Here is a 26,273-nt window from a genome sequence, read left to right as displayed (position 1 = left end):
AAAGAAGGGTTGTTGTTCCACACGGCTGCACAAAAATGCTCCCACGTGTTGTCTGAGTGACACCCGATGGTTTTCATGACTGACTAATTCACTGATAAATAAACTTGATTAACAGATGTATACTATTAATAACTACTTGGTATTACCTTTAGCTTTAATGTATCCTGGCAAAGTTAATTGTTTAATTTGAATGAAAAATGCACGTCTAATGCATAGTCCATTTTTTATTTCACCTCCAATGTTTATATTTTATGTAGGTCCATTAGAAAAATATCCTTTCAAAATATTTTAATTTCCGGAAAAAATACCTTTAAAACTTATAAGATTCGAAAATGTTTTGGTAAAGGAGAAATGGGCTAAAGTCCCAACAAACCACAAAACAGCAATTTAAAGAATCTTAAAGATTAAAGGGATCACAATTCAAAGATAGCAACTTTAATGAATAATTCATTATTCCGCACCACCACGTTAGTTGTTCTTCCTCAGACAAAAGAAACCTGGAGTCGGTTTCAGGAACGTTTTTGGTATGTTTTTTAATAAATTAACGTTCATTCAAAATACAGTGCCAAAGGAATATGATGCAGCCAAACATGCTAGTAAGGTTCGTCATGAAGCACCTGTGCTCATGTTTTTACAGGTAGGAGGAGGACCCCACCCTCCCCACCCCCTCCACTACTGCTAGTGGTTGCAAGGACGTAGCAACAGCCGTGGGCCCGCCCTCTCCTCTCACAACCAATCAGCAGCAAGAAACCTCAATATTCACTCAAATTAAATCTGATAGGAAAATGGAAAATCTACCCACAATCACACTACAGTAATGTTTAATATTAAATAATAAAAAAACAATACAAAATAGACCTGGTTATTTCCCCCCACACTAAAACAGTTGTCTTTTTGAAACATATGAAAAATATATATTTCAGCAGCTTGGAAATAACAAAATAAAGAAGGCATGAGCCCAGAAACAGAGTTGAGTCGTAAAAGTATCCATGACCAGGTGAGGATGGACTTGAGTGAGGTGTGAACTGCTGTGCGGGAGGCGCTGTAGTGGAGTCAAGAGGAAGGTGGAGGGAGACCGGACCTGCAGTCACCCTCTTTAACCCCCCCGGTTCCGAAGAAATGCAGCTGGCAGAACTTTTCGCTCATTTGTGGAGGAAGATAGTCAGAAAAAAAAAAGCTGAAATGTCACTTAGCTGTCAATTCACAAAAATGAAGAAAAAAAAAAAAAAACAGAAATAAACTGCAAATCCTCACGTCGGAAAATGTTTGGACATTTTACGCCCGAGGAAATAGTCCCCGTTTCGCTTTCCTTCGACCAATCGACGTTTAAATCGTAGCTCAAGCAAATCTATGACAACAAGCCCTGGCTTTTAATTTTTTTCATCACGCCGGGCAGACCAGTTCGGAGAATTACATCTTTTGGGGTGCGATTAATCGAAAAAAAAAAAAAAAAAAAAGTGATCATCGATGCAATTTTTAGTCTTTAGCAGCTGAAAAAACGCACTGAAACAATTGGACACGAGGTCCAACCAGCGGGGTTATTGCTCTTTGTAGGTTTGCACGGCGCTCATAAGTTTAATTACTACCATGTGACAACATTTAGGGTTAAAGACTCGTTATTGATGATTTATCAGTAGTTTGATCATAATTCTTAGCACCAAAGTCCACTTACTGGAAAATTAGCAGATGGAGTTTGTCACACGATAACAACTGAACCACATCCTGAAACTCTACCACGAGTTCCGTGAGGCATTATTTTAATATTACTCCCCCTCCCACATGTTCAAATCACAAATTTTTGTGAGTAATATAAACGGTCATGTTCAATATCAAAAAATAGCCACAAGAAGTTCAGCAACAGGAGAGACTTGAGGTCGAGGAGTAAACTGCCTTCCTGCCACAAAGGAGCACAAAGTTTCTACGTGATACCAGTGGTGAGAGAAGAGGGAGAGAAAGACGGGGGAGAGAAAGACGGGGGAGAGGGGGCGGGGCATTTTGGTACAGTTGCCATCGTTCCGAGAAGGTTTACTATTGAAGTGCATCATCATCATCAATACAAAATCAGCTGATGTTTTCAGGTCATGACGTAGTAGAAACAGTATGACAGACTTCGTAATTACTAACAGATGCCACAACTGACAAAATAAGGAAACAAACTTGCAGATTACTAGTATTTTTTTAAAGGGGGATTTTTTTTTGCTCCAGGCTTTTTTTTAGGGGGTGTGGTCAGAGGAGGTGGGGGGGGGGCTAACGGCAGCCTCCCAACAGTCCAAAGATCGCTCCACAACACGGAACGTCAAAACCCTCTGGTACTTCAGATCCTCCCCCAGCGTTACGGATCCCGGGGGCGGCGGTTAGGAGCTATACATGGGGGAGGGTCACCAGCTCCCCGTCCACCTCGAACTCCTCGGCTACGTCGGGGGAGAAGAGGTAGGTGGGGGGCTTCCAGGGGGACTCCTCCAGGCAGGAGGGGTACAGCTTCCCCACCGCGCAGCGGAAGTCCTTCCCCAGGTCCCAGAGCACGCGCTCCGACACGGGCTGCCGCAGGTACCAGCGGTCCAGCTCCATGTCGTACTGGTAGATGGCGTACTTGGCGCGCTCGTTCATGTGGGTCTCGCGCATGAAGATGCACAGCGAGTTGAGCAGCACCACGGCGCGCACGCACGGGTCCGAGTAGCGCTTGGCGGGGATGTTGGCGGCCTGGCGCCACTCGTTCTTGCCGACGTCGTAGATCTCCACGGTGACGGAGGAGCCGTCGATGGTGCTGGTGGGCAGGCGGACGCCGGAGTTGCTGACCACGTGCAGGCCGCCGATGTAGAAGACGAGGTCGCCGAAGGCGGCGGCGGAGGCGAAGCAGCGGCTGGTCTTGCGCATGGCCATCTCCACCCAGGTGTCGGCGCGGGGGAAGTAGCAGTACATGAGGTCGTGCGTCATCACGTAGATGCAGTCGTGCGCCACCACCGACGTGCTCCAGTTCCAGGCGAAGGGCAGCGGGCTCATCATGCTCCACTCGTCCTTCTCGCAGTCGTAGCGCTCCACCGTGCGCTTGTTGAGCTCGCCGCCCACGTTGTCCCCGCCGATGGCGTAGATGTAGCCCTCGCAGTGGACCAGCGAGGGCTTGATCCGGGCGCACAGCATGGGGGTCTTGGGCACCCAGGCGTTCTGCTGGGCGTCGAACCAGAAGAAGCTGTCCACCGAGCGGAACACCGCCTGCAGCTTCCCGCTCTTGCCGTGGTTGGTGATGGAGTTCTTGAGGGGGATCTGCCCGCCGGCGATGAACACGTCGTTGTCCGGCGTCACCAGGGTCCCCACCTTCTGCAGGTCGCCGGGGGGGTTGTTGAGCTTGTACACCTTCTCCGCCTGCGGGCTGTAGCACACCACGGTGGTGGGCAGGGAGCCGGACATCACGTAGCCGTCGCCCTGCGTCTCCGACATGGCCTCCATGAAGATGAGCATCTCCTCCTTGGTCATGCCCAGCCGGGGCTTGAAGAACTTGGGCATGGACTTGTAGAGGCCCTGCACCACCACCGACTTGTCGTTGGGCGGCAGGCCCTGGAACCAGGCGCGCTGCGTCACCTCGGACAGCGCGTCGATGCGGATCTGGCTGAGCACGGAGGACAGGTGCTGCGAGCGCGCCTCCATGTTGTACTCCAGCCACAGCATGGCCGCCTCGCGCACCGTCTCCTCCTTCTCCACGTTGAGGTTGTCGCTGCTCAGCACGTCGACCAGCAGCTCGTGGGACAGCTGGAGGAAGGCCTCCTGCCGGTACACCATGGGGAACTTGTGCTCCACCATGCGCTTGGCGCTCTGCTTCAGCTCGCTGCAGCTGAACAGGTCGCCGATGCTCAGCATGCGCACGCAGTTCTCGGCGTTGATCTTCTTCACCAGGTAGTCTCTGCACTGCAGCAGGACGTCCTCCACCTGGACAGGGGACAGGGGACAGGGGGAGACATTCAAGAAAAGAAAAACATCTCTTTGCATCAAAGCTGTGCATCAAAAAACATTCACAGCTAACTTCAGCAGCTGGACACACGAGCCGGACTATTTCACGACCAGCTGTCATTTGGGACATTTCCAGCGGGGGGGGGGGTGAGAAGTTTAGAAATAAGACGACCTGCAGGAAGCAGGCGGTCTCGTAGAGCGGCTCCACGGTGCTGTCATTGATGGCCAGGTGGCCCGTGTAGGCGTAGGTGATGATGATCTGCAGGGTGGCCGGGTCCACGTTCCTCAGGTGGACGTGGGTCTGCTTGCTCTCGCTGAGGCCGCTCATGAACATCGCCCTGCAGGAGCCAAAGTGTCACCAGGAGAAATTAGAAAATGAACCCAATGTTATTTTTCTGCAGATATCTCTGGTTTCTGGTCCAAGAGTTTATAATAAACCCACAAGACAGCTCAACTCCTCTAGTGCATTGTGGGTGATAAGACTCCAAGTTCAATCTGGTTGCATTATATGGCGCGAGATAAACCTACAAACGACAATTTGAATTATGAATTAACCATTTCTCTGGGAGAAATATTTTAATATTACACTTAATTGGAGTGATTTCTCCATCAATCAATAAAAAAAAATTTAAAAAAAAGAACCGGCAGCAATTCAGACATTTGATTAAACCTGTTAGGAATGATGAAGCCAAAATGTTAAATAATTGACTACTTCCCCATCTGAATTCCATTCGTGTATTAAAGGAGAACAGACTGAATTCATTTAGGTTTTGATACATGTCGACGCCATATGTTCCTTTTTACTGTAATCTGACTTTATGGAGCATTACTAAATGTTGTGGGTCACCACAGCCATGTATATATATATATATATATATATATATATATTATACATATATACACACACACACACACACACACACACATATTAAATTATGGTCCTTTGAGGGTGAAATAGGTTGGGGGGGGGGCGTGTGTGTCCTCACGACAGGGCCTAAATCGGCCAGGATTACGCAACCCTGCACCCCCCCCACACCAACTACGTGACCAGACTTTACCATCCAAACACAAGCGCTCAACCCCCCCCCTCCCCCAAAGCGAGGCGTGTGAAGAGAGAATGAAAACGGGGAGGGGGAAGTGTTGAGACTACTATGAACTCGGCGGGGGGGGGGGTTGCATGTTCGCACCAGATAACAAGCGTGAGGAAACCGAGCGGAAGATTGCGGGTGTGAGAGGCATCAAGTTGTGTCGGGAACCTTTCTTGGAATGCATATGTGTGAGAAGAAGAAAAAACAGGGGTGGGGGGGGGGGTGAGGAGGGGTGAGGCTGAAATGCAGCGTGAGCCTCCTGTCAGGTGCAGATGGATTCTTCCCAGAGGTTTGCTGCTCCGTCACATTTTCTGCAGTGCACGCACACTTCATTGAGCAACGCCGCGCGCACAAACGAGGCCTCGGGGGGGGGGTACGCAGGTAGGACCACGGGTTGAAGACGGAGACAGGCGGGGGACGCATGGATTACTGGCGTGGAGGGAGGAAACATCATCCCGACGTACAGGGTGGATAACACTCGCTCTACATTATTCATTATCACTGTAGGAGGAGAGCACTCGACACAACAACCACGGCGTACCTACACCTCCTTCACGACAACACCGGGAGGGGAGGGAAGGTGGGGAAGGTGGGGAGGGAGATTGCGGCCTGTAGTCACAAACGTGTGCTGTATTATTCATTGAAACCAAAGGAGGCAAAAAAAGGCCAGAGCTACGCTAACATTCGTCATCATTCCACTGCCGCGGCGCTCACCTGAAATAGGAGCTGCACGTGGCGAGGACCATCTTGTGACACGGGAACTCGCTGTCCTCCACCAGCAGCACCACGTCAGTCAGTAGCTTCTGCTCGTAGAAGAACTTGAGCTGCTCCAGCAGGGAGACGGCGTAGTCCGCGTTGACCGGCCTGCGCTCGCTGAGATCCGACATGGTTGCATCCCACGAGTCGCGCCCCAGGTTTGAAAAGTCACACCGGCCGTGGGACCGGACGTCGACCACGAGAAAAAAAAAAAAGAAAGAGGATATATTCCTAGATATAAGAGGTGAAAACAGGAAGGGGGTGTAGGCGGGGGCTCTTCAACACCTCCACCGATCCACGCTGAAGTGTTCCGGCTCCTTCGTGGAAAAAGACTCAGACGATTCTTCGACAGGAGACGAGTCGAATGACGGGACGGCAACCGGGTCCGGGGCGAGGGAGGGGCTGCTTCCCCCCGTGGGTCTGTGCTCTGAGGTCATGCAGGGAGGCACCGGGGAGGGAGGGAGGGGGGGGTGGCGGAGGTTAGAGGGGAGCTCTGCAACCTGGCCACGCTGCTACGTCAGTGATCGTCTGGAAAAACAAGGAGCCAAGTGTCACAACAAGGGAAAAGGTCGTGAAGTGATCGTCTTTGCCAACATCGGTCATACATGGAACATGTAAAAGAAAATTGTTTTTCCTCCAGTATTTTAAACTCCAGCCCAGTTTCACAAGAGCACAAGGACACGAGCTTCAGTCTCGTTGGCATGGAGATGCTTTTGGGAAACAGGGCCTGAATCTTTTAGGGCATCATAACGAAACACCGGGTGGTTCTTTACACGAACACATGTAGCGATTTTATATTCAAGTAGCTGCTATTTCATGTAGGATGTCATTAAGATTCATAATGTACACGGGTCTGATGGGTTGATTTGAAGATGACCTCAAATCAACCCATTGCTTTTCTTCTCAGTGCAGATTGTGATGAAGAGAAAACCCAGTTGTTAAGAGAGCCCGACATCAAGGTTAGTCAGAAATAAAAGAAATGGAGATAATCGTTCTTTTGTCCGTTACGTCTCGCGTCCTAAATGACAGCGGGCTGTTTGACAGGTTACCATGACAGAGCCATTAAGCCACTACTGAATGCCTTCAAGCTGCCCGGCTCACAGCGGAATAACAACCACACAGGTCTGCTTTCAACAATTCACATCAGCACAGAAAACTGAAAGAAATGTGAATCGTCTGATCCGGTCATTGTGCCAAACTCGAGGTTGTGTGTGGGTGGATTTTACAACCATCTCCACCACTGACGCAGATCCGGTGTCACTAACACGTGTTGTTAACACGCCGTCAGAATATCTTCGTTCAGATAACATACATGACAATGTGAGGTTATAATAAAAACGTGTTGGTCTGCGGTTACGTTGTTTAGTCCAGAGGTGGCAGAGGAATCCAGATCCTGCCATTGAGTATAATAAACTAATAATACTAATAAACACCGTGGAAATACTTCAGTAACGGGCGGTAAAAAACACTTCATCCCTCCGTTTAGCCCAAACACTCAACATCTGGATCTGAAAAGTAGCTAAAGCCGACAAATAGACGTAGCATCCCACCTCTACATTGTCCCAGTAACGAAGCAGATGTTTAACGTGACAGAAAATGTAGATACTAAAGGGAAGTACTTCGATCTTGTATTTTTTTAAACGTGCATTTTGAGTAATGTTAACGTTACCTGGTTAACGTCGGCATTCGCTTAAGGCCGTATAACGTTACATGCATCAATGTTAGCTTTACTAGCTGGCAAGCTAGGCTAGCGAGCTAACAGCCAATCAGCGACTCAATCACCCGTAACACACCTTTAACTAACGCCAACTGGTCTGAGTAAAAAGGCAAATATGTAAGATTGTTGTTGCCATCCCTCTGGACGAGCCTAGTGCTAGCTTGCTAGCTAGCTAACGTTAGCACGTTACCGTCAACCAAAACAAACCCTGTCTGCAAACTAAAACGAGTAACATTAGACGGGCCGCTGTTAGCTAACCCGACATGACGTAACCACATATGCCGCTTTATCTATAAATATATATAAACGTTCACCAAGTGGTCTTCTGCTGAGCTCTCTGTTGATTAGTTTATATGGCTAACTCAAGTAACGTTAGCGACACTTGCTTGATTGTCACTCGCGGCAAAGCTAGCAACTTTAGCTTCCATTAGCTGTACAGTTCCGGGGGTGGGGAGTGGGGGGGTTACGTAGATGCACGCTAGCTGGCAGTTAGAAAGCCGGGCGTCTTTAACACCATCAACGGCAACCGTGAGAGGCGGCCAGGAACGATCACATAGGTACAACAAATAAACAAATAAATGATTCTAGAGAACGCTCATGCTCGCTAGCAGACCCACGGCTAACAGGCTAAGCGCTAAACGTGCTAAATAAACGTAAGCTGGAGCCGCCTTTCCAAGTTAACCAATGCAAACAATGGAAATCCACGCGTCCTTACTGTAACTGCAGGCGGGACTCACACCTTGTCACCAGAAAGTGGCAAGTAAGCTCCTCGGCCCGAATTGAGACATTAAACAGTTGTGCTGAAAGCGCCGAGCAGAGGACAACCTTTCAGCGCATCATAAGCGTCTGAAAGACCAGAGGCCACACGAGGACACTGCGCATGCGCAAACTCGATGCTGTCTTCTGGCCTGGTGTGCGGAGCGGGAACAGCGCCCCCCGGTGGAGAGATGGAGGCACAACTGGACGAGTGAAAACAGCGCTTTAAGATTTCTTACGCAATGAGAAATATACTTTCGAATAGTATTTGAAATTGTATTCATAACAAAAACACCTCATAACGTTTTAAGGGAATTTAGAAATGAAGATCACATCTTTTCTTTGATTTACCCCTTGTTATTTGATGAATGGATGGATAACATCATTAGTTTTATGGGTTTATGATGTGTGTGACAATTGTCTTTCTTCCATGCAGTTAATATTTCTTTGAATAAATGTGATTCGTTTTTTATTCCACCGACTCTAGAATGTAATCACTTTTTTTGTACTGACACCATTGCAACTCCAGCCTGATTTGTCCGCTCGCAGCAGGTGTTTCCTATTTGACTGATGAGCGCAGACATTTCGGCTTTTTGTACGCAGAACGTCACCGGGACCCGAGAGAGAGACGCGTTTCCACTTCTATGTGTTTATCGACGACAATCAGTTGACTGAAAGACTCCGCCTTTATTTTTTTTACGAACCGGGGGATGTTTATCAGGTCGTTTTCATCCCGCTGCAGTATTTTATTTTTATTCCCGACAGGTTGATCCAACACGTGAGAGAAATGGACGGTGAGGACTTCCTTCCTCATAATTTAAATGCAAACGTGTGTTTTTCTATTTATGCATAAAATGAAATAACCGCTGCTTCCTGCAGATGGAAGCAAACAAGCGCACACATTTGGAAGCGGACAACCGAGGACTCAACACCCCAGACCTTTCTTTTATGTCCAGCCGCCGTCTCAACCGTATTACCTGTACCAGCACTGGCAGATGAACAACCCGTACGGACCCTACGGGGTGCCTGCAGGTATGCGGCCGTGCTGCACTCTCCTCCTGGTGTTGTTGTAGTAGATTCATGGAATGCACATAATGCATTAGGTTCATCGCTTTAATTTCTGCTGGTAAAGAGGGGGCTTATTTTTAATGAGTACACACTGTGGAAACACCCTAAAGGTGCAAGTACCTGAAAGTTGTTCTGAAGTCCAGCTCTCCTTGTGTGTAATTGTGCTTATGTTCCCCAGGTCTTAACTTTGGCCGTCCCTGCATGAACCCCTACCAGTACATGCAGTATCCCGGGTATGTCTTCCCGCATGCCCCGATCTACCCGATGGACTACCGGCGAATGTTTGAGCCTCGCTTCCACGCGCCCAGCTGGAATGACATGCCTCGCCATCAGCAGCAACCGCAGTATCCGCAGCAGTATCATCATCATCATCAACAGCAGCAGCAGCAGCACCCGCAGCAGCAGCAGCAGCAGCAGCAGCAGCAGCAGCCGCAGTCCCCCGGGTTCCGGGAGACGGCCTCCTCCGAGGCCCAAACCGACCCCAGCGACGCCATCACTAAACTCATTGAGTGCCTGGACAAGATCCGAGCCACCGAGCTGCAGGGCGCCGAGAGGGAACTCGACTCGGGCGTGGCCTCGCAGTCCTCCGGGATGTTTTCTCCGGCGGAAGAGAAGAAGAAGAAGGTCCAAGAGCTGGGTCGCGTGCTGCCTGGGGCGCCCGACGACGAAGATGGCCGCCGCCTCCCGCCGGAGTCCCCGGCCGAGACCTTCGGCAACTCCGCGGCGGCGGTGTACGACGGCGAGTCCAGCCGGAGGAGCCTGGGCGGGCTGAGCCCTCGGGGGTGCTGGTCGGCGGTCCTGGAAGAGGAGCTGCCCCTCGATAGCTCTTCCATCCACGAGGAGGAGCAGGCGGACGGACACTTCCTCCCTCTGGAGAAAGCGGAGGTCGCCGACATCCGGTCAGATGTCGCCGCGGCCGCCGCGAGTGTTCCCCGACTCGACGCAGAGGAGCTCCTGAGGCAGAAGGCGGATCCAATCGTGCCTTCCTCCTCCTCCTCCTCTTCCTCCTCCTGTTCTTCTTCTTCTTCTTCTTCATCCTCTTTTACCTCCAATCAGCAGAGTCATAAAGATGCCAAAAGTGGCGTCAAAGTCTCAGCGACTGACCCGAGCTATCGGATCCTCAAGCTGCCTTTCCAGAGCGTCCTGACGCCGGTGGAGGCCGCGGCCGGTCGCCTCTCCTCCCCGACGGCTCCCTACTACTACAACTACCTCTCCATGCAGACCACTCACGAGCGCATGAGCGTCCTCAGTCCCTCGCTGGACGAGCTGTCCTCCCGAGACGAGATGTTCTCCACCGACCTGGACGACGCCGACCTTTTCCCCAAGCGAATCTACGCGGGCCGGAGGCTCCCGGAGGTTGGCGTCGGATCCCCGAAGGCCGGCGACGCCGCGGGGGAAGCGTGGCCGCCCGGCTCCAAGAGGTCCATGTGCGCCTGCTGCGGGAAAAGCCTGACGAAGGGCAGCGCCAGGAGCAAAGGCCACGGCTCCAAGGCCTATAGGGACGAAGCCCAGAGAGACTCTGAGGAGGAGGACGACGACGAAGAGGAGCAGGAGGAGGAGGAGGGCCGGTACGGGAGAGGGGTCGTGAGGAAGCATTCTGCACACAGGAAGCCCCACGCCGCCTCGCGGAGGCACGCGCCCAAACCCTGGTACAAGAGAGGCCAGGAGCTGTCTGCCCCGGCGACCCGGGAGGACGCTCTTGAGGGCCACGATCAGCAGCAGCAGCCGCCGCCACCGCCGGGCGAGGCCGGCGCGGCGACGGGCCGCGGGCCGCAGTGCAGACCGTGTACGGGTAAGCCTCGCCCACGGTTATTTACTCTCTCTGCCGTGTGGAAAACCGAGTGAGGACTTCACACGTGTGCGCTGTGGGGACTCTTTTGATAGACAGACTCTGCAGAGAAGATGTGACCACGTCGGACCGAGGCGGGTGGGGAGACGAGGACGTGGCCCCCAGGAGGAGACCGGCCATCCTTCCACAACGACAAGGTGGGAAACCTGCAGCGACATTGTCCTGAATTCCTGTCCTGAAACTTGATGGAACACAAAGGCCGACCGGCTTGGCCAAAAACATATTTAGATAAATAATTAGCTTTTGGACGTTAAACGTAAGCTGTTGAAACACAATCTAAAAAATATGCATCAAAATTGCTTCCAAATCTGAATTTGATTTCCCGTCCGCCGCGTAGAGGCGAGCGCTCAGAGGAAGACGGCGTGCCACAGGCCGAGAGACGGGGACAAGCCGCTGCACTGGGACAGAGGTTAACGCCACGCCGGCCGGACCCGCCCGCTCCTCACCGTCCTGGTGGAAGTGGTTTATTTTCTTTTCTCTTTCACCAGGTTCTACGACGAGAGAACCGAGATGTTGATGCCGCCAAAGTGTGTTGAACTGTAGGTGAATGAACACCGTTCTGTGCAAGAATTCAAGTCTTTATGAGTGATACTCATTTTCTTTTTCTGTTTTCTCGTCTCAGGTCCCCCCCACAAGGTGTAATTGTTTCAAGATAATGTGTTTAAATAATATTTAGAGCACCAGGTGAAATGCACAGCACAAGGAACCTTTGTTAAGATAAATTTGAAGAGGATCTGTATGAAGACACTGCCTCGCACTGTTCATGGTTATGAATTTCACACACGGGCAAATGGGCTGAAAGGTTGTTGCAGGTGGTGTGCCACAGTTTGGGGCCAGTCCAATAAAAATGTTCATTATTTAAGCTTTGTGTCGAGTCCTTTCACAGCTTGTACCTTCCTTTGAAGTATTTGTACTTTATTCCATAACAAAGAAACTTTATCTGGGAAACAGATTTTTTTTTTATGCTGCTTTTCTTCTGCCAGTAATTGAGATTTGTGGTAAATCCCTTTGGAACCAGATAAGTTCTGTCCAGTGATTTGAATGCGAAACGTGTCGCGTATGAACGGTTTCTCAGTAGATTTCTAACCCTTTGAAAATCCACAATTGTCCGTTTCAAGTAAATATCACATGTTCTGCTCCTGTAGTCTTTTTAAAAGTCGTCTGAGACTCTTCTATTTTACTATTTAATTGGCCAAATGATGAATTGAGAAAATGACCAATTAATCGATAAGAATCATTTGTTGCAGCACGCTTATCTATTGAACCCAATGAATAAAATAAACCAAAAGTGTTTTCAGAGTCAAATAGCAGAACGTGGTGTTCTGGTGAGTAGATATTATAGATTTGAATGAACCAGCATCCATGCACAGAAAACACAAGTAGCCGGTTATTCTTCATGTGAAGCACCGTCTCTTGACGGTCAAACCTGCTCCTCAGGTTGAGTGAACCACACGCTAAGGTCACGTATGTGTCACCTGTGTCATAACGCTTGCAAGCTGCAAGGTCCGTTTCCTTAATTGAAGCCAATCGGGATCTTCTTTTTTTTTACCTGCCAACTCTGAATCTGTTGTGTGCTTTTCCTCAGGTGAGCTGACGCAGCACAGTGGGCGGGAACGAGAGGGACGCTTTTCATTGGCTGTTAAAGAAGGTCGTTAAACTCTTAATTGACCTCCAGCGTGGCACAGAGTTAAATCTAAACCTTGAAAGCTCAGCCGCTCGCTCAGTAGTTTGTGTCTCTTTGAGTTTGTGCAGCTAGTGTTGTGTTATCAGGAATAAAGAGAAACGCACTGCTACCCGCCAACAAAGAAGGAAAAGATCCAAACGACTATTCCCCAACTCTCGTCGGACATGGAGGCAGCCACGTCCGCCTTCCAGCACTCCTACGGTCTGGGCCCGCGCTACGCAGCCCAGCAGGGCCACGTGCCGCACCCGGCCTCGGCGCCGGGGCCTTCGGGCGCGCCGCGTCCCGAGGAGCCGCCGCAGCAGCAGCACCACAAGCCTTTCTTCTACATCCAGCCCTCGCAGCCGTACATGCCCATGCAGAGCATGCAGTGGCCGGTGCCGGTGCCGGTGCCCATGCATGTGCCCTACAACCCGTACTACCCGGGTTTAGGTGAGTGGCACTAAACTTGTGCCCCATGTTGTGTATCTGGCCCCTTTTTGTGTTGCATATGCAGTGAAGTGCCTCAAAAACAACCCTCCTTTACAACATTTATGCTTAAATGCTATCGTAGGTAATCTCTGCTCAAACACTGCAGTTTTCAGAAAATGGGGAGGTTGTGGAAGTGGTTTATGGCCAATAAGGACCTTTTTTTAGTCTCATTTTAAACATCTGAAATCTCTTTTTTTTAAAAAATTTTTTATAAACCTTTTTACCTTTTGACCTTTCCTCTGCTTTTAAAGGTTACGGCCTCCCCATGATGCCCCACTATCAGCCCAACCCCTACATGGAGCCCCCCGGGTTCGTTGTGCCCACCACCCACCTCCATTTGATGGACTACCGCCGCATGCTCAACCCCCAGTACTACCAGACCATGGCCTACCACTCCCGCCGGTTCCGCTACCAGCAGAACACCCCGACCAGGGAGACGACCAGCTCGGAGGTCCAAACCGAGCCGCTGTCCGCCGCCCAGAAGGCCGGCGCCTCGGGTCCCGGCGACGTGCCGGTTCCCGTCGGCCTCCCGGTCCGCAAAGGGGGTGACGACCGAACCCCCGGCGTCTCCGTCAAGGGGCTTCCCTCGCCGGCCCCGTCCACGCACAAGTCAGACCCCGCTGCGGACCAGAAGGACGTGGCTGGACCCGGCTCCGTCCCCAGGAAGCAGCCGGGCGGCAGCTTCGTGTTCCAGACGGAGGAGGTGCGGATCGAATGCTGCAGCACGCCGGTGGGACTGCAGCTCCTGCACGCTCACGAGACCAAAGAGGTGTCCCACGGCTTCACCCAGGACGTGGTCCAGCGCAGCGGCCCCGTCCTCCAGGGTTGGCGGGACGAGGAGAGCTGCGTACCCAGCGAGCAGGCCCTCCAAGCCTGTCCCGACAGCATGTCTGTCGGCGAGACGCCGCCGCCGACGGAAGAGCCCGAGACTCCGGTGGATCCTGTCGTTGTTTCATCGGAAGACGACGACAACGACGACTCCCGTCCGCCGGCTCGCAGCGACGTTCAAGAGACTAACGACGAGAAGGACCCGTCCGAGACTTGCCCCTTCAAAGTCGTCCACCTGCCCTTTGACCCAAAGTACCTGGACGAGCTGTGGAAGATGGAGTCCACGGTCTGGTCCATGAAGGAAACGGCGAGTCCCTCCTCGGAATCGCTGATCCAAAACAGCCGCCCGGAATCTCCTGACGGAATAGAAGACGTCTCGCCCGTGATTGGGACTCCCCCCGTGGCAGAGGACGAACTGGACGACATGGTCACCGCTGTGGGGGAGCGTCCCGGGGACGAGGTGGCGTCAGAGGCCGACGCGTGCCCCGCCATGGACGTCCCCGGCGCGGCGGAGGCTCCTGCGACGCCGCTCCCCGCGGCGGACTATTCGCCGCTGAAGGCGGACGGAAACGAGCACCAGGACACGTCCTTCGAGTCGCTGCCCGCCTACCTGCCGTCGACCAGCTGGCTCGCTGACTTCGACAACGTCTACTATTGCGGCACGATGCCGCCAACGCCCACGAAGCAGAGCAGGCCTGCGGGCGGCCGGGGCCTGGACATGCCCGCCAGGAGGCGGCGGCTGGACCTCGACTGCAAAGGCCAACTCGCCGTTCGGAAGCCGAAAGAAAGGTACAAACTCAAAGGGAAGGCGGATCGCCGAAGCCTCTCCGACCACGAGTGCTGCCTCAGCCGGAGCTTCAACGAGAACGCCTTCGCTCCCCACGCCTCCAAGAGGGAGCGGCTTTGCTCCAGGTGCGTGGCCAGGAGCGGCGTGTGCGAGCCCGCCGGGCCGACGCTCGACGGTCGCGCCCCGAAGAGGAAAGCCGCCGTCTTCCAGCAGTGGAACGACCCGCTCCTGCCCACGTGCGACGCCTGCAGATCGCACTCCGAAAAGAAAAGGCTGGCGAGGAAGGGCTCCGGCCCGGAGGCCCGATGCCCTCCCCGCGGGCGCGACTCTGAGGGGGGCGAGTCCTCCGAGAACGGCGCCAAGTGGAGGGCCGTCGCAGAGCGCCGCGGGAAGCCGAACGTCACCAAGATGCCGCTGGCGTCCAAGCAGAACCTGGAGAAGCCGAGGGAGAAGAACTGCACGTGCAGCGAGCGCCGGTCAGTCGCGTGGGAGAGGCTGCGCCGCTGTCCCCACGGCAACGCCATCCGGGAAACCGACGAGAACCGCGCGGCGCCGGTGTCCCTGCAGGACAAACGCAGGATAATGGATCACCTTTATCCAACACACAGGTGGCAGACGGGTAAGGAAGGGTCGCTGCTTTCCCTTCACCTTCTAGTGAGAGAATTGACGCGTGTTTTTAGAAATGCAGATGTGTGACTTCTCACTCCAGAGAACGTGTGGAACGCAGCCATCGCTCACCCCGACAGCGACGCCGCCAGGACGCCGCATTTTAACAACCACAAGAAATCACAATCACAAGGTCTGCTTTTCTCTTCAAACTTCATCAGCTTTTTTTTATTGCATTTTAATACAAATGTTGCTGAATGAAGGAAAGGTATTAATCCGCTTCTCATCAACCCAGTAGATATTTATCACTTTTCCTTATTCAAAAGATCCCTTGTTCCTTTAGAAGCACTTTATTTGCCGTACAGTTCAATCAACGTTTCTCTACTTTTACGTTTTTCCGATAATTATTTTCTCTTTACAGGAATTTGTAGGAAAGACACAAGATGCTGATTTGCACAAGAGCACAATGTAAAAATGACACTTTTTAACTATATATATATTTATTATGTACACTTGAATTAAATTATTGCCACCTGAATGAACTGTATAATCACAATGTGACACTATTTAACATAATAAACACCACTATTTGATACTTCTGTTGGTCCTTTTTCTATGACGTTTATGGAGTTGTGTTTGTCCACCAGATGGAACTATAACATTAAACATTTAATGCTGATTTAAGACCGTAGCATTTCCTTTAAGATGTGCTTTCGTCAATCGAAGTATCTGCAACAGTTTGGAGGGATTGAAGTGAAACCACCTGTGACTTCGTCCCTCAGGTGGACACATCACATCCAGTTTGCACATGATTCAATAAACGAGTTTACTTTGATCATAAAACTCAGCATCTTACCTGAAGACTTTAGTGTACCGACGTGTTCAGGTGAGTCTAAGCTGCGACCAGGATTTAAGTTTTAGCTGTGTTTAAACGGAGCAGTATTCTTTAACCCAAACGTAACTAAAATATCTCCTTCAGGTGATCTTCACCGTACCCAGAGGATGAATCCTACCGAAGTAGTTTCAGAGGAAATGTTTCCACATGTACTTGATGGATTGCCATGAAATATGGTGTCAACGTTCAAATCTTCCTCAGGATTTCTTTTAATAACTTGGCCTTGGATCCATTACCTGACCCCCCCCCCGGTTGAGCGATATTGCCGCTTCAAAGGAAAAATTAACAATTCACAAATGCTGTAAATGAATCATGGGCTGAACTGTTCATCTGGCGTTCAAGCCTTTTGGATCAGATAATTTTACCAATGAAACGGGTAATGTGTCCTTTTCTGGCTGCAAGTTGAAACCCCCCCCCCCCCCTTTTTTTTCCCAAAAGTATTTGAGAGGTTCCTTGACGCCCCTGATGGGATGAAGGGAGGCCAAACGTGATTTCCCTCCACGATGGTGTTTTTTCTTGAGATTGGACTGCTTGTCTCGTATCTGGTCGACTCGGTTCCCGCTTCAATCTTCATGACGGCGGCTTTATGAGTGAATGCAAAAGACGTAATTGGGGGGGGGTCCATGTGTTCCGATGTATGGACCCAAGGAAGTGCTTTCTTTTGTGTCTTTGCAGCAGTCGGTTGAGTCTTCGTAATCATTTTGTGTGTCTGGCTGTTTTTCGCCTTTGACAATCGGAGTCGTTTCTTTGTCGTTGCATTGGGTGTCTTTGTAGTCTCTTTGCTTATTTAAGAATGAATTCTTTTTCATTTTAAAATAGAGCGCATCAGGAGAGCAACATGAGCGCATGTGTCCTCCACACCGACACCCACGGAACATCTAAATAAGAATATTGAGCCTGAATGAGGCTGCGGCGACAAAACGCCTCGTTCAGCGGACCTGAAATAACACATTTTATTCTTCGGCCTCAGGAGAGTCCACGCGTGAAGGTCCCTGCAGTCTGAAGGACATGATGGATGCTCCTCTGAAGGCTCCCTTCTGTCATCCAGACGCCCCAATTAGAGGCCCGGCCACGGCTGGCCACTCCGGGCCGAGAGGCGGCGGGTGGAGGAGGGAGGCGGCGGGTGGAGGGGGGAGGCGGCGGGTGGAGGGGGGGGTGGCAGCGTTTTTCATGACGCGTTCCTGTGTGGCTCAGTGGCACATTGGCAGCGTTAGAGGGTTCGATTTCCACCGGGCTTTGTGCACGAGCAGTATGAGCATTAACTGTTTCATTTCCTGTGGATCAATAAGCTCCATCTCGGGGGGAAAAACAACTTTTTAGATAAAAACTGATTAAAATATGTTGCATTTAAATGAAGCTCATCACGTTTATTTGTCACTATTTTCAAACACCTAAGACACCTGTATCTAAGTGTTTCCTAAGGTCAACATGCTCGGTGCTGCACGGCGGCTCACGAGTTCCACCCGTAAATGTCAAGGGAGCACCCCCCCCCCCCCCCCCACCCCCAGTTGGGATGAATCACCCCCCCCCCCCTCACACCACCTCAGTGCACCTCCAGAGGAAGAAGGAGTCGGGTCGCCGGGCGGCATGTTCCTGAAAATGGCTCCGAGCCCAGAGGGGGGGGCCGCAGCCCCGATGAGTTGGCTTCTTAGCTGTAAAACAGGTCCATCACGACCCCCCCCCCCCCCCCTCCCCCCTCCCCACACACCTGGCTGCAGGCTCAGCATTTCCCTCCCCCGACGGGGGGGTAGATGGATCGACTCGCGCTCTTACTACCCGCAGCTTTTACACTTTAATGTCTGTCACTTGACAGATGACCTGTGTTCATGAGGCGCACGCCGCCGCGCCGCTGAACCCTGCAGAATGAGTCCTTTCAGTGGTGGGGGGTTGGTATCTGGGGGGGTGGATTTGTTGTTTTCTAAGGCCGGCAGGGCAGACGTGTGGTTCAAGCCGAGCTCGCTGCTACACAACATGAATACAGATCTGGTTCACGGTCAGTGTGCGTTTCCTGAACCTGCACTGTGGCGCATGATGTTTCAGCACGTTTGAGTTTGTTCTGAGAGAAACGGGCAGCGGCGTCGCTCCATCCGACGTTTCTTATCGACATGACGAAGAACAACTTTTGTTTGTTTCCACTCTCGTAAAAAGCTCTCCGCTGCACACGTGGCGTGGCCTTAAGGGCCAGCGGGCAGGAATGGAACATTATTACTGATGTCAGCTGGTTGCAATCTGTAACCTCACGTTAGACGGAAACGATTCTCACATTTCACCCACAAAAGGACTGTTTGTGTGTTGTATTTTCCAAAATAGTAATTAAATGCTAAAGCGGGTTGAAACTGTTAAAATCCATTTGGATTCTTGTAATTTAGCCGACTGAGCTTTATTAAATGTCACAATACGATAAGTGAAAATCATAATCATCATTTTATGGAGGAAATTCTGAGAAATGAACACAAGATCGTACCTGAAAAAAAAGAAAGTAGACATTCATGCCGCGTGCACAGACTCGAGCTGTTTCCACACGGCATGAACATTCAGACACGGAAGGATCATTGTGATGCAGATGGAGAGGCGCTTATGAAAAGGCACCGAGCCGCGGGACTCCTCGCCATAAATGTCACCGCATTGACTTGTTGACTTCCTGGCGTGAGACTCTTTGGATAGCGAGCCGCTGGTGGGGTTCTTCTACCCGCAGGTAATCAGCACGCCGTCTCAGTTGGAGCCTTTCCCCCCCCCCAACAAACACAGCGGGGGGGGGAGGGGGGGGGCGCCAGCATGACCGCACTCAGGAAGGAGGGGAAGGCAAACACATGTTGCCGGGGAGCGGATTGTCAGCAACACGCTCCAGATGTGGCCATCGGGAGAAAGGGAGGCCTGTGAGGCCGCAGGTAGACCTCCTCCTGCTCGGACCTGAACCAGAACCAGAAGCTTGTGACCTACTTTCCACATGTGGAAAAGAGTCAACGGAGGTTTTCACCCTGAAACATTTTTTAAATTTTGCTCGATGGTAAGAAATACGTTTCTATCCCACAAATGTACCAATGTAACAAATGTAGAAATGTATTTATTTGGATGAACAGGACTTGAAATGTTGAGCGGTGCAGAGTGAGATTCTGTACAGGAGCATAGCTACAAAAACACGAAATGTATATTTATACTTTTGAGGAAACTTTTGTTTCCTGTGTTTCAAAGAACATTGTTGCCCAACGGAAATACAGATTAACTACACATCTGGATCCTTAAAGGAACTCTAGTTTCTCTCGCTGAAAGCTGATGAAAGATCACAGATGGCACCAAAGCGTCTGGCATGTGGTCAGAGAGCTGCACCCAAAACTCCACTGTGCTGTTTTCCTTTCTTTGAAAAAGGATTATTCCCGCTGCGAACAATCGTGCTTCCACAACCTCATCTTAGTCACGTTTATCTCTCCGCGGCTTCTCTCTCCCAGCAGACGTGTTGCCATGTCAGCTGAAGCTGATCCTCGCGGTATCCTCCAGTTAAATAAGTTCAACCCTTTAAACTGTGATGATCACGAGCAAACGCTAGATTTGCGTTTGGTGCCTGTTGACAGGAGATATGGAGCATTTCCCTCCGGCTCAGATAATCCTCTCTGGATGGGAGGTGTCTGGCGGAGACGCCACGCCGCCCCCCCCCCCCGTCGTGGATTAGAGGAATCGGAGGCGAAGGGGAGCGATGGAGACGATCAGCCGAGGTGTGAAAGTGCACAAATTCGCTGTCACGGATTCGGTCGATCTCAAAATGCATGAAATCTCTGCCCGGAGATTGTCTCATAAAAGGTCATTAGACGCTGCAGGAGGCCTGAGATTCTCAAAAATAAAGAGGGGGGGGGGGGGGGGGTGCAATGTGTGTGTGTGTGTGTGTACACAACGTTTCATATATTCCTCCACCATATTTCCACTTAGTAGTAGAAGTGAAGGTCAGAAATAAGAAGCGGTCGGCCTCAAAATTCCATTTCTGCTTCATTTCCAGGAGGCGACTGAGATGTTAATATTTCCTCTTATACCTTCATTTCAGATGGGCGGCACGGTGGCGTGGTGGTTAGCACTGTCGCCTCACAGCAAGAAGGTCCTGGGTTCGATTCCGCCCAGTGGCCTTTCTGTGTGGAGTCTGCATGTTCTCCCTGTGTCTGCGTGGGTTCTCTCCGGGTTCTCCGGCTTCCTCCCACAGTCCAAAGACATGCTCTGGGGATCAGGTTAATTGGGGACTTTAAATTGTCCGTAGTTGTGTGAATGTGAGTGTGAATGGTTGTATGTCTCTGTGTTGCCCTGCGATTGGCTGGCGACCAATCCAGGATGTACCCTGTCTATCGCCTGAAGTTGGCTGGGATGGACTCCAGCCCCCCCGCGACCCTGTGTGCAGGATAAGCGGTTTGACGATGGATGGATGGATGGACCTTCATTTCATACTCAGCTGACATGAAGCCCCCCCCACCCCCCCAAGTCGATCACCCCACTGCCTGGGGCAGAGAGAGAGAGAGCTCTGCGATTCTTAGACACAGAGAGCGGGCGAGATAAGAGATTTGGCGGGACACAAAGGTGTCGTGTCTTTTCTGGAAGGACGTCTTATAGTGACTCCTGCTGTCGTTCCCTTCAGGGCGTTTTACCCAAAATGGCGAATGAAGTGAACCACAGACGGACGCTGGCTTTAAATGTGTGAGAAATATTCATTCAACTTTTCTTCCAATGTGGAAAGAAGCTCCGTGTTCCAACCACGAAGAGAAGGAGCACGCTTGATCGGACCAACTGGAATGTGCTCTGAACTCGTTGGCTTCAAAGACGAAGAAGAACCTGGCGGTTTACATCACGGTTGCTGGGGCAACGCGGCAAAACAGTGGAGATCTAACTCAAAGGCGTCGTTTGAAACGGCAGCGAATAACAAAGCCAGAAGAGGTCGTTGTATCTGCGATTCTAAGAGTCTGAGATTCACCTTTCCCCACTTCCTGTTGAGTGAGTAACGCACTTATGAAGAAGTGGACTTCATTGGTCTTCTGTTCGGCGAGTTTGCTGTCGCCATCTTGGATTGTGGCCGCCGCCGCCGCCGTGTTGTTTCTGCAACCAGCCGATGGAAGTCTCCCCATTTGGAATTTGAAAGAGTGTCGGAGACATATATATACGTGAGAGACCTGTCAATCACAGTAAGCCCCGCCCTAAAGAATCCCCTGCTTTATGGTCTGTTTGACTCTAAATGGACCATAATTCACTAAATGAACGTCACGCTGTATTGAAGGAGACTTGAAACTAAAGCTTGAGACCATGAACTCATGTTTACAATGTTTACTGAGGGAATGAATCCAGAGAGAAGTCGTTTTCTTATAGACGTCCACACAACCACAGGAACGGGTTGTTGCTCATGGGCTCCTGTCGAGCGATTGCTCCCATTCAGAAAGGAGAGCAACGCTTAAAAAAATCGTCTTCTTTTATTGCCCGCGATAAACTCGATCTCACGTCGGAGTGTATCCAATTATACGGCCTCGCAGGCCGCATTCAGAACGAGGTCACCTTAACTCCTATCGCCTCCTCATCGAGCCCAGGTTGAAAGGGGGATTTGATTGGGCGATAGCGGCTGAGGCCAGAGACGCATCAGCTACAATTCCATCAGCAGCCATTCCTTGTCCGTCTTCCTGGAGAGAGGTGCTTTGTGGGTGGAGACGGGTGGAGACGGGTGGATGTGAGCCGCAGAACCGCAGATCCGGATCACTGAGGGTCTGGAAAACACTTGTGGGTCTCTGCAGTTATTTTAGTTCTCTCTCTTAGTAGTTGGAGTCTCTTAAAGTTGTTTTGTGTCTCTGTGTTATTTTGTATCTATTTTAGTATTTTGAGTCTCTTTATGTTATTTTGTATCTATTTCAATAGTTTGAGTCTCTTAATGTTATTTTGTATCTATTTCAGGAGTTTGAGTCTCTTTGTGTTATTTTGTATCTATTTTAGTATTTTGAGTCTTTGTGCTATTTTGTATCTTTTTAGTAGTTTGTGTCTCTTTATGTTATTTTGTATCTATTTCAGTATTTGTTTAGACTTCTTTAAAGTTCTTGTGTATCTCTTTCTCGTTGCTTTGTGTCTCCTTGTTGTTATTTAAAAAAATAGTTTTGCGTCTGTTTGTACCGTGTAAAACGTGCTTGAGTGGCTCTCATTGGGAATAACGCTCGACGTTCATGAACTCGACCTGAACATCTGACGTCATCAGTACGAAGACACAAAGCGCTCAAAACGTGTTATGGCTTCTAGTCTAAAAACAACAATCCCAAACACCAGCGTGAGCTCACATCGAAAGACAAGCCTCCGTCCTCTGGACTCACTCAGCGCGGCCGCCAAAATGCTTAAAATGTAAATGTCCTCATCAAGGTGGCTGGTGTCTTTCATTACACAGTTACACAATTCAGAGTCACGCAAATACAATAACAAAAGTAGCAACTTGATGTAATTAAACCCTCCAGATACCTGGAAACAACCCGTCCACGAGTCCTCGCCATTGGCTACGACCCCGTGTGACATCATCATCACCTTCTCAGTGTGTTGTTCTCACGCTGCACCAGTGCGTGACTTTTCGGTCTGGTTGTACAAACTTCGATCCGCAGAAAACAAACAAACACAAGATGAGATCATGTGAGAAAAGGTCGTCGTTCTGTTGTAAACAACTGGGGAAGATTCACAGTGATAAACTAATTAAATGTCACAGACATGAATGTTCTTAACAATGTTCATTTATAACGATATTATTGACTTTTCTAACATGATATTGAGCTTTTGTGTAAACAATTGAAATGGATTCTATTGTTCTATTGACGTGAATTTGAGTTTTTAAATTAGTTTTCTAAAACTCTTTTCCACACTGAGCTAATCCATTATAGAGACAACAGAGAGCTTTTCGTCGTTCCTTCCCAAACTCATGAGCTCATCCGAGTGGAATCAACACGACGACAAGCCAAACATCTCACAGCTTCTCAACACAAACAGCTCGGCTTTGTTTGTTTCCTGCCAGTTTTCCCGTAAACAGGCGAGCTCTCTCTCTCCACTCGACACGCATTACACACCCACGGGCCGCATACTTTACATTAAACTAGAGACACAAGTATGTGGGCGAGGCGGGCGGGCGACGGGCGGCGGGGGGGGAATTGGGGGGGTTGCGGGAGGGAAACCATACGAGAGACAAAGCTCCGCTCGGAGAACACATCACTTCTTTTAGCAGGCGGCTTGTCACTGCGCATCAGCCAGACCGGAGCAACGAGGCAATTAGAGGCTCCAATGCAAGATGAGATGGGGGGGGCCCTGATCCCAGCAGGAGAAATTGGGCAGAAGAAGAAGAAGGCCCCTTTCACCCCCCCCCTCCCCCGACAATTACGCTCCTTTTACGGCCTGAAGTGGTACCAGGTGGCTGCTGCTTTGTGCTGTAAAAAGTGCTCCGGCTTTCGTCTTTCGACAGCTGACCTAGTTTGCGCTTTGCGGGAACGTGCGCTCTCTGGGTTTTTCGCTCAATCACACGGGGCGACGACGGGAGGTGCATTGTGGGAAGAAAGGGCCGATCCAGGTTGACTGCCGCGGGGAAAGGCCTTTGATTGACGGGATGCGCGTCGACAGTCTGTCTGTCTTTGTCTGATCACTGATCTAATTATTCACAAGCTCAGATGCCTGGTTTCTAAAAACCCGCTAACCGCTAACCGCTAACACTTTGGAGATCCTAGAGACTCCTAGATCACCTGACGCTCTTATGGATCACACCTGATCCCTCAGACGGAGTTCAGAGTCCACGTGAGGGTGGCGTGCTCGGCCGACTTAGCTGTGAGGTCAAAGAGAAGCTAATAGCTAACAGCTAATAGCTGTCGGATCAGAGTTATTGATCGACGATGGAGAGCTCCGGGTCGGTCGAGGAAGGAGAGAAACGTCTCCTCCGAATGCCAATTAAGACGCTGGAAGGTCGGATCGCTGCCAACAACCTTTTTTAAATCTACACGCGCGTTTGGACGGACGTCCACTCGTCTTGAGCGAAAGAATTAAGCGGATTTTGTTTCATTCATTTTTTTGTGGTTTGCAGAGAAGACAATTCGTCAGTTTCCCGCTGGGCAGCGAGGGGAGAAAACGTGCGGCACTTACCTGAGCTAAAAGTTCACTTTGACCCCCCAGGAAAGAAGCAGCGGGGAGGAGAGGGGGGGGGGGGCTCTGTGCAGTGCCAGATTTAGGCCCCAAAAAGTCAATATTAGCATTTCAGAGGGGATTATCTGTTTCCATCAGTAGGTTTCACCCCCCCTCACCCCTCCAAACGGTGGGTGCCTGGAGGAGCGACAGGAGTGAGGGGGGCTCCAAGGTAGGGGGGTTTTGGGAGGGGGGGGGGTCATGCAGTTGCCATTTCGCCGCCTCAATGCCTCACAGATTTAAATTAATTATCCTCGATAATTAAAGCAAATTGCACTTTCGCTGCAGCGATACTGCCAGTGGACTCCAGAGGGACCGAGTCCTGCAGCCCAGGGGGGGTCTAAGATATTCAAACACACACACACACACACACACACACACACACACACACACATATATAAATATAGCATCTTGTTGAATGCGTCCTCAGGGTTCTCCTTAATAATTGAACCCCCAGAAAACGGTGAGCCATCTCCGCCCACGTCGCGGTGACTTTCCTGCCGAGCAGAATCGTCCTGATTCTAATCGCTCTGCTCGACACATTTAATCACACGCTGATGGCGGGGAAACCGGATCGTCGCAGCGGAATCGATGCTTCATGATCTTCGTGATTTCTATTGTCCTTTGAGGAAAGATGCAGTGTTCGAGTCTCTTATTTTGAGTAACATCCCTTTGTTTCTGCGTTGGGTTTGAATTTTAACGTAGTTTATGTCCAAACGTGTCGCCCTTTGAATGGATGTTCAACAGTGTCACCAGATGGATTTGCGCGTGTTTGTCTGTTACTGGTAAAGTTAACTTCTCTTTTAAAGAGAAAAACAAAGGTTTTCTAAGGAAATGAATTAAAAGAATAATAATTTAAAGGAATATAATTGACAAATCTACGCGATTTGTTGAAAACTCTTAATTTCTTCATTTCAACCACTTCATAATTCTTCTGGTAGTTGAAGCTGGAGTTGAAGAAGGAATCATTTAGGGTATTTATTGATCCTCCTTGCGTAGATGTATGTTATAAAACATTGGACTCCTGAAAAGGAGCTCATGTTTTTATATCTTTCTTTATCTAGAAAGATGCAATAAATATGTCCGCTGGTCGTGCTGAGGGTTTTATTTGTGGGCTGCTAATAAAACGCGGCGCCCTTTGACCCCTGTGAGGCCTCGGGGGAAAGGCAGTGTGTTCGGACACGGTGCTTCGGTCCCAGTGGAGCTCACAGGGACAATCGGTTTGACGGGTAAGAAATGTGGGCAACCAGAGGACCAACGGGTGTCCATGGGGACAAGAAGGGGACAAGAAGGGGCTTCCTGTGGAGACCAGAGGGGGGCAGAAAAATAACCAACCAGAGGTGCGTTTTAAACACCGATGACGCTGTTTAACCAAGGATAGGTGTGTTCTAACCAACCACAGGTGGGGGGGGGGCGGGGTTTATTGTCTTCAACCCAATGTCACGATAGTCCAGTGCCCCCCTCACCCCCCCCCCCCCCTCCACACCACCCACAACCCCCCCTCCCCCCGGCAGTGACACGGTCCCATCCTCAGCGTCACCTGAAGCCTGTGATGTGCACATTTCTTCCCCTCCTCCTACAGCGAGAAGGCGTCTCCTCCCCCAAATAGGGAGAGAGAGAGAGAGAGAGGGGGAGGAGGAGAGAGAGAGAGAGGGGGAGGGGGGAGAAAGGAGGGGGGCTTTTC

At 50.5% G+C, this 26,273-nt stretch overlaps 3 protein-coding genes across 6 annotated transcripts; 2 read left to right on the top strand and 1 right to left on the bottom strand.

Moving 5' to 3' along the window:
- Positions 1-507: 507 nt before the first annotated feature.
- Positions 508-8,400, bottom strand: kbtbd2 (kelch repeat and BTB (POZ) domain containing 2). 4 transcript variants are annotated; one of them, XM_040166809.2, is made up of 4 exons: positions 8,219-8,400; positions 5,745-6,314; positions 4,115-4,280; positions 508-3,921 (listed from the first exon to the last, which is right to left on the bottom strand). In XM_040166809.2, exons 2-4 carry the CDS (start codon positions 5,915-5,917, stop codon positions 2,362-2,364), a joined length of 1,899 nt encoding a protein of 632 aa, XP_040022743.1. In that variant the 5' UTR covers positions 5,918-6,314; positions 8,219-8,400; the 3' UTR covers positions 508-2,361. The 4 variants fall into 4 exon arrangements, with proteins under 4 accessions (XP_040022743.1, XP_040022744.1, XP_077952332.1 ...); XM_040166810.2 differs by having other exon boundaries at positions 8,243-8,367; XM_078096206.1 differs by having other exon boundaries at positions 7,456-8,351.
- Positions 8,401-8,767: 367 nt separating this feature from the next.
- Positions 8,768-12,038, top strand: LOC144390108 (bucky ball-like). The gene is made up of 7 exons (XM_078096205.1): positions 8,768-9,053; positions 9,139-9,291; positions 9,506-11,119; positions 11,212-11,313; positions 11,514-11,585; positions 11,665-11,715; positions 11,799-12,038. Exons 1-6 carry the CDS (start codon positions 9,047-9,049, stop codon positions 11,691-11,693), a joined length of 1,977 nt encoding a protein of 658 aa, XP_077952331.1. The 5' UTR covers positions 8,768-9,046; the 3' UTR covers positions 11,694-11,715; positions 11,799-12,038.
- Positions 12,039-12,747: 709 nt separating this feature from the next.
- LOC120811455 (uncharacterized) lies at positions 12,748-16,144 on the top strand. Its single transcript, XM_040166808.2, has 4 exons — positions 12,748-13,289; positions 13,580-15,562; positions 15,653-15,742; positions 15,971-16,144. Exons 1-4 carry the CDS (start codon positions 13,025-13,027, stop codon positions 15,997-15,999), a joined length of 2,367 nt encoding a protein of 788 aa, XP_040022742.2. The 5' UTR covers positions 12,748-13,024; the 3' UTR covers positions 16,000-16,144.
- The last annotated feature ends 10,129 nt before the right edge of the window (positions 16,145-26,273 follow it).

This window comes from Gasterosteus aculeatus, chromosome 21 (assembly GCF_964276395.1).
Source record: "Gasterosteus aculeatus chromosome 21, fGasAcu3.hap1.1, whole genome shotgun sequence".
Lineage (NCBI taxonomy): Eukaryota > Metazoa > Chordata > Actinopteri > Perciformes > Gasterosteidae > Gasterosteus > Gasterosteus aculeatus.
The sequence above is the reverse complement of the archived record's forward strand: the minus strand, read 5'-3'. Positions and strand labels throughout refer to the sequence as shown.